The 17,713-nt window shown below is 45.1% G+C and overlaps 1 protein-coding gene across 2 annotated transcripts in view; it reads left to right on the top strand.

Moving 5' to 3' along the window:
* Nucleotides 1-1,408: 1,408 nt before the first annotated feature.
* The window catches only part of ddx51 (DEAD (Asp-Glu-Ala-Asp) box polypeptide 51), a 17,518-nt gene continuing 1,213 nt past the window's right edge, over nt 1,409-17,713 (top strand). The window contains exons 1-15 of one of the 2 annotated variants that reach the window (XM_061689736.1): nt 1,409-1,545; nt 2,539-2,873; nt 2,972-3,129; nt 3,425-3,575; nt 3,648-3,793; nt 4,170-4,241; nt 4,358-4,464; nt 4,552-4,660; nt 4,736-4,884; nt 9,253-9,451; nt 9,527-9,642; nt 9,716-9,832; nt 14,666-14,767; nt 14,887-14,950; nt 15,957-17,713. The exon at nt 15,957-17,713 is cut by the window's right edge and continues 1,213 nt beyond it. In XM_061689736.1, coding sequence (XP_061545720.1) covers nt 1,523-1,545; nt 2,539-2,873; nt 2,972-3,129; nt 3,425-3,575; nt 3,648-3,793; nt 4,170-4,241; nt 4,358-4,464; nt 4,552-4,660; nt 4,736-4,884; nt 9,253-9,451; nt 9,527-9,642; nt 9,716-9,832; nt 14,666-14,767; nt 14,887-14,950; nt 15,957-16,169 — 2,061 coding nt within the window. In that variant the 5' untranslated portion in view covers nt 1,409-1,522 and the 3' untranslated portion in view covers nt 16,170-17,713. The remainder of the gene's footprint in view (nt 1,546-2,538; nt 2,874-2,971; nt 3,130-3,424; nt 3,576-3,647; nt 3,794-4,169; nt 4,242-4,357; nt 4,465-4,551; nt 4,661-4,735; nt 4,885-9,252; nt 9,452-9,526; nt 9,643-9,715; nt 9,833-14,665; nt 14,768-14,886; nt 14,951-15,956) is intronic. The other variant, XM_061689738.1, reaches the window with a different exon arrangement.

Consider the following 17,713-nt stretch of genomic DNA (forward strand, 5'->3'; position numbering starts at 1 on the left):
ATATCTAGTCTGAACTTCTCAACCTCACACACCAGCTCGGGCTCCTTCCCTCCCAGAGATGTGACATTCCACGTCTCTAGAGCCAGTTTATGTAGCCGGGGATCGAATCGCCAAGGACCCCGCCTTCGGCCACCGCCCAGCTCACACTGAAGCCGACCCCTATGGCCCCTCCCACAGGTGGTGAAGGGGGACCCACGTCACCCTTTCGGGCTGTGCCTGACCAGGCCCCATGGGTGCAGGCCCGGCCACCAAGCGTTCGCCTTCGAGCCCCACCTCTAGGCCTGGCTCCTATAAGGCAATACCTTGCGTTGGGTTCAGCTTTGTTAAAGTCCCCAGCCAGGATGAGGAAAGCATCTGGGTGCGCCGTCAGCTGTTCACTGACATGACAGTATAGCTCATTTAACGCCTCACTCCTATTATTGCTGGAGTTTGGAGGAATATAGACAGCCACAAGCAGTATGGCAGTGAATTCCCTCAGCATGTAAAACGGCCGGCACGTCAGAGCCATAAACTCCAGGAGCGGTGAGCAGTGTTGACTGACCAAGATAGTCAACACCGGCACCAGGCGTCATTGATGTAAACACACAGTCCGCCGCCGCGAGTCTTGCCTAGAGAGAGTTCTGTCCGCTCGGTAGCATGCTAGCCGGTCGAGCTGAACGGCGCTGTCTGGAACGCTGCTGCTAAGCCATGTTTCCACAAACACAAAAACACAGCACTCTCCTACAGTCTGACGGGTAGAGCGGAGCAGTCGGATGTCATCCATCTTGTTGTCCAGAGAGCGTACATTAGCTAACACGATGGAGGGAATAGTGTGGTTTAGCCGCTAGCCTAGCTCGGATACCTCCGCGCTTGCCCCACTTCTGCTTCCTCCTTCGCCGTTTGTGGGAGAGGAGGTTTGTGGAGCCTTCAATCTGTGCGCGACGCAGGAGTCGGGGTCCCAGCTGTTGTCGGGACCCTGAGCAGACCGGAGCTCCCTAGCTCCTCAATGAGAGTAGAGTTTAACTCCGTAAAAGTAGTTTTGCTGATGTCGAGCAGAAGGTTACGACTGTATCTGCGACTTGGAACATGTAGACATGATAAAGATGGACTAAAACATTCTGAGTTATCAGACGAAAAAACACGAAAACACTGTTTGCTTGGGACAGATAGCAGCCGCTCCGTCTGCACGCGCCACCATCTTGAGCGAGGACGAGGCAAGGGAACTCGGAATAACCTTTCATAAGTATGGTTGTTTTTTTTCCAAATGTTCTGTACTAATAGCACATTCTTTGAAGTTGACAAAAACGTAAAGCTAAGAAAATCGGATGACAAATTAGAAAGTTCTGATACAGTACATTGCCAATGATGGGAACGTTGCCCCCACCAACGTGGCCGCTATATAGGCGCGCCGCATTGCTCGCTGCGGGGGGAAAAAAGAAGAAGAAGAAGAAGAAGAAGAAACAAGAAGAAGAAGAAAAAGAAGAAACAAGAAGAAGAAGAAAAAGAAACGCAAAAGCATAACAAAATCATTCATTTTGGAGGAATGTCCTTGTTTCTTGTAAACAGGTAGGAATGATTGGCCTGATTATTGTTTTTCTACCTTGAAATTGTTCGTAGTTGAGTCGTTTTAATGGTGACACATGGATGCAGTGTATGTAAATAAGCCATGTGAAACGGTCCGGCGTTTCATTGTGTTGCAACCGGTTTTATTTGAGCAGGCAATCGTACTCGCATCCCGTCGACGCGTGCGAATTCGTAAAGTTGGCCGGCTTCGTGCCATTCTACTTTAAAATAAAATTTAAAAAAAAAAGACATTATTGTACTTAACATTTTGTTCTCTCACTAATCTAAACTGAGTGCTGACGTCAGCGTTTACTACGATTTACGAAGTTAAACATTGAGTTTACGCTTAAGTTTAACATGCGGCTACGGGATTGATCGACTTTATTGATTAATTTGAATGTCTTTTTGTTTGTTTGTTCATTAGCGCTGTCCCTAGTTCAAAGCGTGTCCTCACTGACATGCATCAGAGTCAGAATCATCTTTATTTGTTTGTCTCCGGTAGTTGGAGTACGACAACAGACAGTCAATTGACTTCGAACACTTTGGAGACATGAAGACATTGACAAAACACAGTCACTGAGCAATAAAGGGTTAAGAGTTATCAGGTAATGCCGGTAAAAAACACATTTTTGGGACAATTGTGAAAGAAAAAAAAAGTTGCAGACTCCTCTAGCACCTAGAGCAGTTCGAATGACTAATATTGCAATAGTCCGGTGCAATGAACATTGTGCAAAGGGCGCCGAGACTTCAAGGAGTGTATGCGGTTTAAAGTGACGAGGAGTGCGATCATCTGGGACACTGTTGATTGTGCAAATGTTGCAGATACTCCTGAGTGGTGATACTCCAAGTGGTGCAGATGCGACAGAAATGTGACAACAAACTCAACAAACTCTGTTGTCATGGAATTGTTGCTCGCACTGACAACATGGCTGCGAAAATAGAGATGCTCGTTTACAAAAGCACAGTATTTCCTAGTTAGCGACATTTTCCGTGCAGGTATCTTGGAGACGATGAAGATGGGACGACTGCAAAGGAGTCCAGATCCCTGGCGCTACTGGCGAAACTGCATCAAAAGGCAAAAGAGAAGCAGAAGCAAGGTTTAACAGAGGAGAGAGTCAAGAGTTCGGAAAAACACACTGCTGATCTTCATGTTAAAAAGAAAAGAAAGGCCGACGATGACAGCAACCGGGAAAGTCAAATGTGTAAAAAGAGGAAATCAAAGGCTGCAATCCCGAACGTATCGGACCGCATGCAACAAGAGCCTCGCGAGGGTGAAGAGAAGAGAAGGAAGAGAGGTGCGAGTCATGAGAAGCAAAAGAATGAGCAGTCAGGTGGGTGCTTGCTTTTTCTGCACCCAACACTTCCAGCATCGAAAGCTTACTTTGTAATAGTAACACAATTCCCCGTATGTGGGTTGATTCGGTTTCAGGCTGCGCCTCTCAAAGACTTTCAGAGACTAATGTCACCGGCAGCGATGGGGAGGTTGGAAGGAGAGACGATAACATCCCAAAAGAAACCTCGAGGAAGTCTTCCGATCCGTCTGGTTTCATGGTTCTGGGCGGATTCGAGAACAAAACAGTACAAAAGGTACAGTGGCTCGTTGACGCTCACTATCGAATCTTCGGCGTTAATGTCAAAGATTATAAATTCACGTTCAAAGTCAAAATATAGTGTGAGGTGCGCTCGCTTTTCTCTTTTTGCTGCCCGTGAGTTTATCTGCAGCCTCATCTTTTTGTGCGGCGCCGGATGTTAAATGACGGTCTTGGCAGCGGATCAGAGAAGAGCGAAGAATCTCGTGGCGCATGTTGCGGAGGCGTTTCCATCCTCCGCGCAGGCGCACTTTTCACTCGCTATTACAATGAGTGCGTTCACGGTTTTGCAGGTTCGCAGAGTTCTCCCTCGGTGGCTGGCTCAGCCTGATGTTATCCCCAGGGACATGAAAAGCCAACTGGTGCCTTGCTCTGACATCGGAGGACTTAGTGCGCCGCTGTTGAACAAACTACATCATCATGGAATTAAGAACTTCTTTCCAGGTGAGCCGAAATTCAACGCTGTTTGAATGTTGCTTGACGCGTCGAAGTTGCCAACGTGACCTTTTTCTCCAGTGCAAGCAGAAGTCATCCCGACCATTTTGGAGGGTGCACAGCATGGACTACTGATTGGACAAGCTGGTTACAAACCCAGAGATGTTTGTGTTTCTGCTCCAACGGGCAGTGGCAAGACTCTGACTTTCGTCATCCCAGTAATCCAAGTGAGCTGCCCACAAGCAAACGCTTCACGTTTTCGTCCGATTTTTATCGCGCAAACATGGTAACAGTCACTGGACAGGGAGGAAAAATTCAATGAACCCTTGGATCGAAGAACTGGTTGACCATCCTTCATGGAAATTCGTGGCATTCACGCCCACGAGTGTATATCAACTCCTATCGAGAACTGCTGATGTTTTATTATGCTCGACGGCCGTTCTACTCGTAAATCTCGCACCGCGGTTTGGGAATCCCTGACCGAGATTGCGCTCTATTTCACGTGGCGTTATTGGACGGGAACGTTGTGGATGCTGAACTCCCAATCAGATTGTCAAGACCCCGCCCGTCTTTGGGAAAACTAATGATGTTCTCTCCCGTCAGGTGCTGATGAAAAGGGTTGTGTGCGAAGTCCGTGCCTTGGCTGTGCTACCGACCAAAGAGCTCGCACAGCAGGTCTTTTTCTATGCCGGTGACAAGTCAAATGAATGTGGCGAAAACTATCAGTTGCATAATTCAAACCATGTTAAATTCCATGAAGGAAGCGGTTGTTGCATTTGTTTTCTGTTCAGGTTTGCAAGGTTTTCACATCATACGCTGAGGGGACCACCCTGAGAGTGGCCATGCTGGCAGGCCAGAAGTCATTTGCAGCAGAGCTGGCTTCACTTTCTGAGCAGAGGTGATGGGGAAAGTCCAAACGAACTGAAGAGCTGCTTAAAGGTGTCCCGCGCTTTTGTAAAGACGTTTTGTTTCTCGATGATTCTAGAGGTGGGATGAGACGCAGTTTGGCTGATATTGTTGTGGCCACTCCAGGTCGACTTGTTGATCACATCAACAAGAACTCAGGCTTATCTCTGGATCATCTTAGGTTTCTTGTAAGTTCCCGGAATTCATACGTTGGTTTTGTTTTTCAAACTGTTTGTTCTGATTTATAGTATCATTTGGCACAGATTATTGATGAGGCAGACAAGATGATTGACAGCATGAATCAGTCTTGGCTCAGTCAGGTAGTCAAGGCAGTGTGCCGAACGGCGGACCAGAGACCGGAGAACGTGTCCATCTTCAGGCGAAGAGCACCCTTGTATGTCACAGCAGCGAGGTAAGACCCTCAAGGCGTTATTGCAATTACTCTACAGTGGATATAAATGCTTGTTTCCCTACTCAACAAGCAAATAACTCAGTATTTTTATTTCGCATGAATACAGAAAATGCTAAATACAGTGGGCACGGAAAGTATTCAGATCCCCTTAAATTTATTTTATTTGTATTTATTTTTTGTTATATTGCAGCCATTTGCTAAAATCATTGTTCATTTTTTCCCCTCACGAATGTACACACAGACCCCCATCTTGACAGAAAAAAAACGGTATCGTTGAAATTTTTGCAGATGAAAAACAAATATCACACAGCTGTAAGTCTTCAGACCCTTTGCTGTGACACGCCTATATTTAACTCGGGTGCTGTCCATTTCTTCTGATCCTCCTTGAGATGGTTCTACACCTTCACTGTAGTCCAACTGTGTTTGATTACTCTGATTGGACTTGATGAGGAAAGCCACACACCTGTCTATATAAGACCTTCCAGCTCACAGTGCATGTCAGAGCGAGTGAGAATCATGAGGTCAAAGGAACTGCCTGAAGAGCTCAGAGACAGAATTGTGGCAAGGCGCAGATCTGGTTCAAAGTTACAAAAAAAAAAGTCTGCTGCGCTGAAGGTTCCTAAGATCACAGTGGCCTCCATAATCCTGAAATGGAAGACGTTTTTGGGACGCTCAGAAACCGTCCTAGAGCTGGTCGTCCAGGCAAACTGAGCAATCGGGGGAGAAGAGAGAGGTAAAGAAGAACCCAAAGATCACTGTGGCTGAGCTCCAGAGATGCAGTCGGGAGATGGGAGAAAGTTCGAGAAAGTCAACCATCACTGCAGCCCTCCGCCCGTCGGGGCTTCATGGCAGAGTGGCCCGACGGAAGCCTCTCGTCAGTGCAAAACGCATGAAAGCCCGCATGGAGTTTGCTAAAAAAAAAAAAAAAAAACACCTGAAGGACTCCAAGATGGTGAGAAATAAGATTCTCTTGTCTGATAAGACCAAGATATAACTTTTAGGCCTGAATTCTAAGCGGTATGTGTGGAGAAAACCAGGCACCGCTCATCACCTGTCCAATGCAGTCCCAACAGTGAAGCACGGTGGTGGCAGCATCATGCTGTGGGGGGGTTTTGCAGCTGCAGGGACAGGGCAAAGGATCGGAATACTTATGGCTGTGTGATATTTAATTTTTATTTTGAGTAAATCTGCAAAAATTTCAACAGTTCTGTTTTTATTTTTTTTTCCTGTCAATGTGCTGTGTGTACATTAATGAGGAAAAAACATCAACTCCAAGCGTGCTCTCTTCACTCCTGAACGTTCAGAAACTCAAGAGAGTGGTTGGAGTGGACGAGGTGTTTACAGGCACAACTGACACATTCAATATGGCGGTTGCACTGACGTATCTCTGCCAATGGCCAACATGCTCGGTCTTAAATTAATAGAAAATAGAGCGCGCTCTGCCTCGCTGAACACTGCACTCTCAGTGCTTAAGTCAGGACTCTGGCTGGGCCATTCAAGAACAGTCACGGAGTTGTTCTGAAGCCACTCCTTTGGTATTTTAGCTGTGTGCTTACGGTCATTGTCATTTTTAAGATGAACCTTGGACCCAGTCTGAGGTTCTGAGCACTCTGGAGAAGGTTTTTGTCAAGGATATCCCTGTACTTGGCCGCATTCCTTCTTTTGCAACTAGATTTTCCACCGATTTGATCGGGCTGATCAGTATTGGTCGATATTTAGCATTTTACGCCGATCCGATCAATGACGTCATTGATCGGATCTGCAAAAGACATTAGCTGCGGGTCGCCGCATGCAGTATATTTGAATCCAAAAGCTAGTTTATTTTTAGCCTTATATTTGACGTAGTAGTGGAAATATCTGGAAATAAAAAATGAAAAAAAACGACGGCGGTTTGGGACAGACAACACGTAATGCCCGCCGGATCACACTACAAGACAAATTTGCTCTTTCACAAATGCACTGTCAGACTACCGCAATAAAATCTTGTATTCCGATACCACCGCGTCCCATTTTTTACGATCATTGGGCTTTATCTTTATCAACTCTAATGCGACCGGATACACTCGTTACCGTGGCGACGACAACAAGCGTGGAGGGAGCCGGCTGGACTGTATTATAAGGACAAAATGGGGGGGAAAACGTGTGTTGGTGCTCGGGACAGGAGAGGACGTTCGTTTAAGGCTGGCTCGAGGTATGTTCACGCACTTTGAATACGATACGGCTCGCGAGCAGGCAATATAATGTTATGTAGCCTAGCAAGCTACTGCTAGCACGAACGATTGTACGTAAACATGCCGCCGTTCTCTCGAATCATGTGCTAAAGTTTCGGTGTGGGTGAAGTAATTTTATTAAAAATAAGGTAATGTAATTGCAGTAAGTTAACACCCATTATTTCTGTCATGTTATGTTGGTTTCACCTGACTGATTTAGAATCCACGATCTGACTCGAGCAGTGGGACTGCGAAGGAGGAAAGAGTGCGAGTGTGTGTACAGTGGCAAGTGTAGCGACGGCGACCGTATAAGAGTAGCGATTAGCGGAGGACCCGTTGACGAATGTGCAGAGGAGCTAATAAAGCCATTCAAGCAGCAAACCGGTGCTTGGTGCCTTCGTTGTTGCCGCCACCCAGCTCGGCTGAGCGACGAGAGAAGGGCGTTAACCCCGAGGAGGACGACCTCGGCACTGGAGAAGGCGCCTCACCTGCGTCTCCCGACCACGGTCAGGTGACCGTAGCGGGAAAGGTTAACACTTCGTATAAAGAAACTAAACTAAAATACATTCAACTAAAAACAAATAAGCTGCTGTACTTACCATTACTGCTGAGAGTGTGAAAAAAAGGCAAAGATAAGCAGAAACGCTATGGTGCTGGGACAACGTGGCGGACGAGGCACGGGCGTCGTAAAGTCGAAAGGTCGTAGGTCGGGTGCGACGTAACTCGAGGACTTCCTGCATGTTGTTATCGTTTTTTTAAACTCGCCGATCGGCCCCAAAAATCCTTGTCGTGTAGAGCTTCATCGCAACCGGTCGTCCTGTCCCCGCAGCTGAAAAACACCCCACGGCAGAATGTTTTGGTAACCTTGGCCAGATCTGCGCCTTGCCACAATTGGAGCTCTTTCTGAGCTCTTCAGGCAGTTCCTTCGACCCCATGATTCTCATTTGCTCTGACATGCACTGTGAGCTGGGAGGTCTTCTATAGACAGGGGTGTGGCTTTCCTCATCAAGTCCAATCAGTATAATATAAAACAGCTGGACTCTGATGAAGGTGTAGAACCATCAATGATTAATATCTTTCAATCAGAAGAAATGGACAAATATTTGAGTGTCACAGCAAAGGGTCTGAATACTTCTGGCTGTGTGATATTTCAGTTTTTCTTTTTTAATAAATCTGCAACAATTTCAACAATGCCTTTTTTTCTGTCAATATGAGGAAAAAGGTGAATTGAAATGATTTTAGCAAATATAACAAAGAGTGGAAATTTTAAGGGGCTCTGAATCCTTTCCCTACCCACTGTCCATTTCCAAACTTTAAATGTACACGTTTCGTGTGCTAAAACTGTCAAATGATGCTGTTGTTTTTCTGTCTGGCTTTCGAGGAAATAATGATTTCACCCCTCACTGATTTTGTAAATTGGCCTACTGGTTAAGAAATGAACGGTCTTTACTTTTATTGGTAGGTTTATTTGAACATATTTTACACAGGAACTCATTCACGTTGTAGTTGAGCGTAACAATCTGACCAACACCGTCTCTGTGCCTTGATTTTGGAAAACAAATCATTTGAGTCTTGTTGGAATTGAGTACAAGGTGCAACTAATGAAGATTATTCTGGGTAACAGATTGCTGATGTTCTACGGCACTTGCTGACGATACAGCTGAACAATATAGAATCTTGTTATCCACTTCTCGGTGAAATCTGGCATCGGTTACATGATAAAACAAGAGATGTGAATAGGAAATAAAGTGGGGACCCATGGGGGAGACCATTTTGAATAGGTAAGGAATTTGAACAAAGACCATCAACCCGAACCCTTTTTATTTTGCCATTTGATGGCTTTTGAAGAGATCCCGATTACAGTGTGGCTTTAATCTCCGGGACACGGCAGAGCGGTCATTGGCATCAAAAGCCTTTGAGAGCTTGGCACAATCCTCATTCCAGTTATTAGCAATGTTCATCGTGGCAGTTGACAGTGCTGTGTTTTGTTCCCGCTTACCAGGCTATAACTCGTTTCGAATGCTATTTGTCACTTATGAGCCCTTCCAAGACCTTGTTTGCCTATCGGCCTGTAATCATTGCGATTTGATTGGTCAGCGAAAAATCTGCTTTGGCTGTACATATTTGCGAGAGCGTTGACTAACTTTCTCCATTACAGTCTGTCTCCTCCTCAAATGCCACTTCAGAAGCTGCTTTTCTCTGCCACACTCACCCAAAATCCAGAGAAATTGGAGCAGCTGGGCCTTCACCAGCCAAGACTTTTCAGTTCTGCCAACCCTGCAGGTTGCTTGAACTGTCCTCAGTCAGTTGTTGACTCCCATACATCTGAACTGTTTGACTTCCCCCAAAGTCTGACGGTGAGTCTTGGGTGAATGGAGGCGAACGGAGTCTTGATGTGACACTAAATAAATGGCTGCTTGGATGTTTTGTAGGAGTTTTATGTGCCTTGTACACTCAGCAAAAAGCCTCTCATCATCCTCCACTTCATCCTGCGCATGAAGCTCAGCCCCATTCTTTGTTTTGTCAACTCCAGAGTGAGCGCTTACAGGTTAGAGAGATCTATCTCACAATTGGCAATGCAATTTAGTGTCTAAGCGCTTGTTTTCATTTGTTGTACTCAGACTTCACCTGCTGATACAGCTCTTTGGCGGCATTCAAGTCGCAGAGTTCTCCTCCCGGCTGTCTCCCGGAGAAAGAAAGAAGAAGCTGAAGGAATTTGAACAGGGGAAGATCCAACTGTAAGAATGCACAATCATCGTTGTCAAAAGCCATTTGTGTTTAAAAACCTCGTGACCATCTTCAAAATGCCTTTTAAAGGTTTTTGTACTATCAATGCTGGTCCTCACTACGCTGGTTATCCAAAACGTGAAATATATTGAAATCAATGTGTCCTGAAATTTTGTTTGTGATCCTCGTTGCCATTTGATCAGAGATCTTTTCGTTTAATAACGCACAAGGTGGATCTAATCTTTCTTTTTTTTTTGAAAGCAACAAGGAGGCTATTTCATACCTAGAAATACTGCCGAATTTTAGTATAACGTCTAAGATCGTTGGGATCAAGGTCTTCAAATTCTTGAGGAAGAGGATATCGTCATCAGCAGCATACAAGGCTACGCGGCGTTCGTGAAATTGCTCCATGTCCCCGAACCGGGATCGCTACGGGTTCTATTGCACACAAAAACAAAAGTGGCGATAACCTTGTCGACCACCCCTCGTAACCTTAATTGGTCCGGATATAATATTATGAGTTATTTCAGCATTTGGGTCGTTCTACAATAACTTGACCCAATTCCAAAATATTTCCCCAAAACATGGAACAGATAGGACTACTCCACCCTGGCGAAGGCCTTTTCAGCATCCGAAGATAGCAGGGCTGTATCCGGCGTCCCCTCCTGCTCGCACAAAATATTCAGGACCCTTCGAACATGATGAAAACCCTGGCGTCCAATCATAAATCCGTTTTGATCCTCTTTAATAATTGTGGGAAGCGGCTTTTCAAGACGGCTCGCTCGTACTTTCGATAATGAATCATGAATTTATGAATTTTTTTTATAATGACTTTTTCTGAATTTAACAGGCTAATTGGGCGCATATTTTCACACTTAGCATTTTCTTTCCCTGGCTTACGAAAAAGTGTGATCAGGGCTCCTCTCACGGTGGGAGGAAGTATTCTGTTTTTAAAGGATTCCAAGAGCATTTCCAGAAGAGGAGTCTTTATTTTTTAAATAAATATTTTATATAGGTCTTTCGGTAGTCCGTCCAGTCCGGCTGCCCTCCCAGACTTCAGCTTCAGAAATTTCGTCTTCTGTTATATCTATTTCCAACATATTGCTATGCTTTTCCGCCAATTTGGGAACTTTAAGGCCGTCTCAAAACATATTCACCTCTATTTGTTGATTGAGTTGAGAACTGTATAATGTCGCCATAGACCTGAATCCACATCAATCAAATTGTTAGGGGAATGGTCGGAGATCAAAATACTTTCATACGTATCAGCCTTTCTTTTATTCATCAAGCTGGCCGAAATCAGAAAGTAATAAATTCATGAGTAGGAATTGAATGTACTGGAATAATACGAAAACATTGATCGTTGTGGATTTTTTGACCCTGAATGCAATGGTCCCATGTATTGGAGTCATTACCCCTCTTGCCCGGGTTGTAAAAGGTGCCGAATATACTTCCCCCTGCCATGGCCTCCTTATTCTCATATCATTCTTTCCAACCAAGTGTGTTTTTGGAGGAAAATCATTTTCGATTTCAGCTCTTTTAACCTCCTCATAACCTGTTTCACCTTGACAAATTTTTGCAACCCTCTACAATTCCGAGATCTAAATGTGATGTCTAACTCGCTGGACATATTTGCCAATTACAGCCAGTTAGAGATTTTCCATAAATATAGAAATGGAACCCTTGCAAGATAAAAACTAAAATTGCACAAAAAACAAAAACCCGTAATGGTATGAACTGCATTGAAACTGGTGTATTCCACACCGCAAGCCATTGAACAAGGCTCTAAGCCTGTCCATCACTTCACTCCCTAGAAAAGCAGATGACCTCTCCACACACAGTGAGGAAAGACCGGAACTCACCATTCTTCCACTTAACTACCTCCATAGTTTTTCCCTCCTCTTTCCATATCCCTGAGACTATTTACCAAATACATGCTAAAGAAATATGTTGAGGCATTAACCAAAAAGTAGCAAAGGTGCGTTGGCTAATGTATCAATCTCCGAGCTTATTTTGTAATCGGCCTTGAATAGAAGTTTCTTTTTTGGCTTTGACCGACTTCAGCACCATCAACCTGTCTCTGTCATTCAGAAATGTTATCATCAAGGCTCTCGGGGGGCATTAGGTTCATGTCTTTGCCTAACGCTATTGGCCTTCACGAGAAACAGTTTAGATTTTAGCCTTGTGATTTCCAACGCATCCGGGATCCACTTTTCAAGGAATGAGCATGCGTCATCCCTTGCTACATTCTCCAGTCGGTTTACCGACCTTAAAAATTGCACCTTCTGGACCTCATTTCCAGGTCCGTCAGCTAATCTCCCATTTCTTTGTTCTTCTTTTCGAGATTCTGATGTTTGGCTTCCGTTGCAACCACAGCGTCCTCTTTGCTAGATATACGGGTCTCTGCGTTTTTCTTCCGCTCAGCGCATTCCCCAAATTCCTTCCTCATCCCAACAATTTCAACCAAAACGACATGAATCTTACCAGAGAAGTTCTGTTTGAAGTCCTTAATAGCTTCAAGAACTGGTTTGAGTTGCAGCTCGACCAGGCTAATTATTTTGACACCGGCGTCCGCCATTACGTTCTGCTCCGTTGCCGTGGACCGCGCAGCCAGAGAAAAGTCTCTTTGTTTGTGTCTCCTTTCTGCCTCGAGTTGCCCTTCTTTGAGGTTGTTTCGACATCAGAGTCCTCTCAGTCAAACAAAAAGTCACTTTGCATTCTGTAATATATAGGATGTTTCAGGATTGAAATGGATGTGTCAAAGTACAGGAAATCGAACAAGGATAGGGGTTGGCTAAGAAGTGGGATACTGAGAGGGAACAAAGGAATACGTGGCGATGCGACATAGGGCGAAGGTAGAGGTGGCAAAGGTATATGATATGCAAAGCCAAGCTGGACACTAAAGGAGACGATCATATATATGGGTTGGCCAGAGATGTGCAGCAGGTTAGGGTGATTAAGGATAGAGATGGAAATGTGTAGACTGGTGCCAGTAGTGTGCTGGATAGATGGAAAGAATACTTTGAGGAGTTGATTAATGATGAAAATGAGAGAGAAGGAAGAGTAGAAGAGGCAAGTGTGGTGGATTAGTAAGGGGGTAGTTAGAAAGGCACTAAAGAGAATGACAAATGGAAAGGCAGTTGGTCCTCATGACATAACTGGAGGTCTGGAAGCATCTAGGAGAGGTGGCTGTGGAATTTTTGACCAGCTTGTTCAACAGAATTCTAGTGAGTGAGAAGGTTCCTGAGGAATGAAGGAAAAATGTGTTGGGAAAGAGTAGTGGAGGCTCGACTCTGGACAGAAGTGAGTATTTGTGAGCAACAATATGGTTTCATGCCTAGAAAGAGTACCACAGATGCATTATATGTTGCTGGAGGAGTACCGAGAAGTTCAGAAGGAGCGACATTGCGTCTTTGTAGATCTAGAGAAAGCCTCTCACAGAGTACCTGGAGAGGAACTGTGGTACTGCATGCGGAAGTCTGGAGTAGCAGAGAAGTATGTTAGAATAATACAGGACATGTACGAGGGCAGCAGAACAGCGGTGAGGTGTGCTGTAGGTGTGACTGCATCAGGGATCAGCCCTGAGCCCCTTCCTTTTTGCTGTGGTGATGGATAGGCTGACAGATGAGGTTAGACTGGAATCCCCGTGGACCGTGATGTTTGCAGATGATATTGTGCTCTGCAGTGAAAGCAGGGAGCAGGTGGAGGAACAGTTAGGAAAGTGGAGGCATTCAGTGGAAAGGAGAGGCAAGAATGAGAGGGGTGGTGGGGGAAGAGTGAGGCTACAGGGAGAAGAGATAGCAAGGGTGGAGGACTTGAAATACTTGGGGTCAAACAATCCAGAGCAATGGTGAGTGTGGCCAGGAAGTGAAGAAACGGGTCTAAGCAGGTTGGAACGGGTGGAGGAAGGTGTCAGGTGTGTTATGTGACGGAAGAGTCTCTGCGAGGATGAAGGGCAAAGTTTCTAAAACAGTGGTGAGGCCAGCCGTGATGCACGGATTAGAGACAGTGGCACTGAAGAGACGACAGGAAGCAGAGCTGGAGGTGGCGGAAGTGAAGATGTTGAGGTTCTCGCTAGGAGTGAGCAGGTTAGATAAAATTAGAAATGAGCTCATCAGAGGGACGGCCAAGGTCAGATGTTTTGGAGACAGTTGGAGAGAGTAAACTTCGATGGTTTGGACACATCCAGAGGAGAAATAGTGAGTATATTGGTCGAAGGATGCTGAAGATGGAGCTGCCAGGCAAGAGAGCTCGAGGAAGACCAAAGAGAAGGTTGATGGATGTCGTGAGGGAAGACATGAGGGCAGTTGGTGTTCGAGAGGAGGATGCAGGAGGTAGGCTTTCATGGAAAAGGATGACGCGCTGTGGCGACCCCCAAGGAGACAAGCTGAAAGAGAGAGAAAAAGAAGACTACATGGTATGGGCATGTCGTGTTTGAAGTGTGTAAGTGACCAGAGAAAGTGGGTACTCAGTCCTAAAAGTGATATTATATCATCCTTTATCATCTATGCTCAACTAAAAGAGCAGATTTATGAGTCACCAAATTTGTTTAGTCTGTGCCCCGTTCATATTCGCCCTGGGCTGGTCGGTCAACCACTCCTGGGTAAAGCCTGCCATTTGCTCTGAACTGGGGTACGCTCCAGCCCCTCTTGTTGACCCTGAACAGGAAAAGTGGTGAAGAAAGGGGATGAAACCCCATGATGAACCAGACCTTAGAATATTGGCAAATTTGTTGTGGGCTCAATAAAGTATCCACCTATCATATGCACACACTGGCCAACACAGGAGGTCCATATACACCTTCTAATGATTTGGAACTATCCATCTTCCTTTGGCATTTGAAGGATGATCAGCACCGATGCCGCTGCCAGAGGCATTGACATCTCTGGGGTCAAATGTGTTGTGAACTATGATGCTCCGCAGTACATCAGGACGTACATTCACAGGTGAGCTCTCATATTAAATCTGATTAATACGAGGCAGTTTCTAAAAGTGATCCTCCATATCGTTGGTGTAGTTTTATCCTTGACCGGTGATGTAACCCATTGCCTGGTTTTTGTCTCAGAATTGGAAGAACTGCAAGAGCTGGAAAAGCTGGTCTGGCCTTCACCTTCCTGCTTGGAGTACAGGTGTCACATGTCCACATATTAATGCATGCATGACTCGGAAAAATTTTGGGATATTCATCTTTTGGGTGAAATTCAAGGATTAAACTGAAATGTACTGTAACCTATACAGGTCAACCTCATTTGACCTTCTACGACAACATTCAAAACAGGTGTTTGATCCATGAATCGACCAATACATTTCCCGCTTCACTTCCAATTGGTCTGTAAACAGTAGATCGGGATTTACGCGATCGGGATTTTTGGGGCCGATCACCGAGTTTCAAAAAACCGTAACCGATCCGATCACAAGTTGGAGGAATGCGTCTATTTAAATGACCTGTTCATTTACTGTGTGTACTTAATTGCTCCAAAAAAATATATTTACAATCAATCATGTATCTTTGTTCCTCTATTTATGCCAGCGAGGCAACAAATGATAAATGGTCTTCTATGAGATGGCAGGAATGAATGTATCCACTTTTTGTGGGTACATTGTGTCCCGTGGGATTTTTCAATAGTAAAATATGTTCCTTGGCGCCATAAAGGTTGGAAATCACTGCTCTCGTCAGATCGTGTATTCTAATCACTCAGGTCAACCCAACATTACATGACAGAAATCATGGGTGCTAACTAACTGTAACTAAAAGACTTCACCCACACCGAAACTTGAGAGCAGGATTCGACAGAACGGCGGCATGTTTACGTCCAACCGTCCGTGCTCCCGCTAGCTTGCTAGGCTAGATAACATTTTTGTTGCCTGCTTGTGAGCCGTATCGTATTCAAAGTACGTGAACACACCTCAAGCAAGCCTTAAACCAACGTCCTCTCCTGTCCTGAGCACCGGTGACCACCAACACACCATTTTGTCCTCATAGTCGGCGCGGTAAAATGTGTATCCGGTCACATTTGAGTTGACAAGATAAAGCCCAATGACCGTAAAAAAACGGGTTGCGGTGGTATTGGAATACAAGATTTGATTGCAGAAGTCTGACAGTGCAATTGTGAAAGAGCAAATTTGTCCTCTCAGGAAAATAACTTCCTTCAGATGGTGATGGAAGCAGGGAGTCCAGGGATCCAAAAGCAGATCGTTAAACCTGCAAACCTGAAGAGTTTGGAAGGCCGATATGAACAAACACTGCAGGAGCTTGCTGCTGTCATTAAGGTGGTATTACTCACTTCTAGTGGCTTCATATTAAATGAGCTGACGTGCGCTGTTGTGGTCGAAGCGAGCTGTGAATGAACACTCGATGAACAAAGTCCAAGCAAAAAAGATGAAACCGAGATAAAGTTGTACCGCATTAATGTCCAGTGCAAAAACAGTCCCTTTGTTGAGCAAAAAGTAGGGCTGTGTGATAAATCAATATCAATGAATGAAAATACAGTACGTTCGATAAAATGCTCAATAAAAACAAATCTGTAAGAAAACAAAAGCTGCCCGAAAGGCATTCTGCAGGAAGCTACAAAGGCTTTAGGGCTCAGCTAATTTTTCTCTCTGCTGGGACGCTGTTGTTGTAGCCGTTATCCTATTTGAGAGAGGGCAAGGAGCGAGGAAGAGAATTGAGATCCACCCTTAGTCTCGACTCTCTTGACCCATCACGGCCAAGCGAAGCAAAGTTGGTTTTGTCATCGAACTCGCTCTTTTGAATCGAAACCTCGAACTTCGAAGAAGTAACTTGAATAACAAACGCAGTAGCGATTTCATGTTTCACCATCGTATCTCAAAGCAGAAAGAACGCCTTGCACTGAAATGGGGGGGGGGGGGGGGGAAATAAATAACAACGATAACCCGACACGACCGGATAGCCGTTCGTTAAAGGCGAGCGATACGACTGTGTTGGGAGCAGACGAGACTATCGATACAAAATCCGCCAGGAATCCCTAGAAGGCTGTGGACCGGATATTGCGAGGTTAGGAATCGGTTGCTTGAGGCTTTATGGTTTGCGTCTCGTAAAACGAGCGCGAGGGGTCTCGTGCTGTGCTCCACGGGTAATGTTGAGTTTACAACCAAACACAGCAGTGGTGGATACGAGCGGCACTACGAGTTGAACTAAATTTCTCCATCGTGTCACTATTTCAACATCAAATAGCTGTTCATGAGTTAAGCTACTTTCGTGGTCACGGCGATAGCAAAGTAGCGCTCCGTCCGTCACCAAAAAAGAAACGACCGAGAGGACACACGGCCAGGTGTATCCCGAAGCTGACACCGCAAATCGCCAGTTGAACGAAGCGACTCACAGCTACGAGAAAGTTCAAAAGGTCATCAGCAAGCGGCGAAATCAATCAATCAAGAAAAAGCAGTGCCTGTGCGCAGTGGCTGTCCTCGCTTAAATGGCACGGTTTGCGAGACCCCCAATGGCTCTTGAAATACTGGTTGTGCAAAGTTTGTGAAGAGAAAATCTTAAAAATGTCTTGTTGTCTATTTTAATTATTTATTCATATTAATAGCAATTATTAAATGTTTCTTACAGTGCCATATAGCAACAATGCTCAGGGTTAAGTGGTCTTTGACATGTTTGAAAATAGGATGAGACAAATGTCCTTTTATAGAATTGGGTTAAGTCAAGGTTCTTCCGATTAGCACGTCTGCAAATGTTAACCATCACTTTACTTTCTGCACTGAATGGAGAATCGTATCGTATCGAATCGTTCTACCGTAAAGATATCGTTTTTGAGTCAAATCACGACCTGTCTCGATGCGAATCGGCATCATGCCAAAGATTGCTAACCCGACAACTGTGCAAGTTCTCCCACTTAAAAAGATGAGAGAGGCCTGTCATTTTCATC

This window comes from Phycodurus eques, chromosome 11 (assembly GCF_024500275.1).
Source record: "Phycodurus eques isolate BA_2022a chromosome 11, UOR_Pequ_1.1, whole genome shotgun sequence".
Classification (NCBI taxonomy): domain Eukaryota; kingdom Metazoa; phylum Chordata; class Actinopteri; order Syngnathiformes; family Syngnathidae; genus Phycodurus; species Phycodurus eques.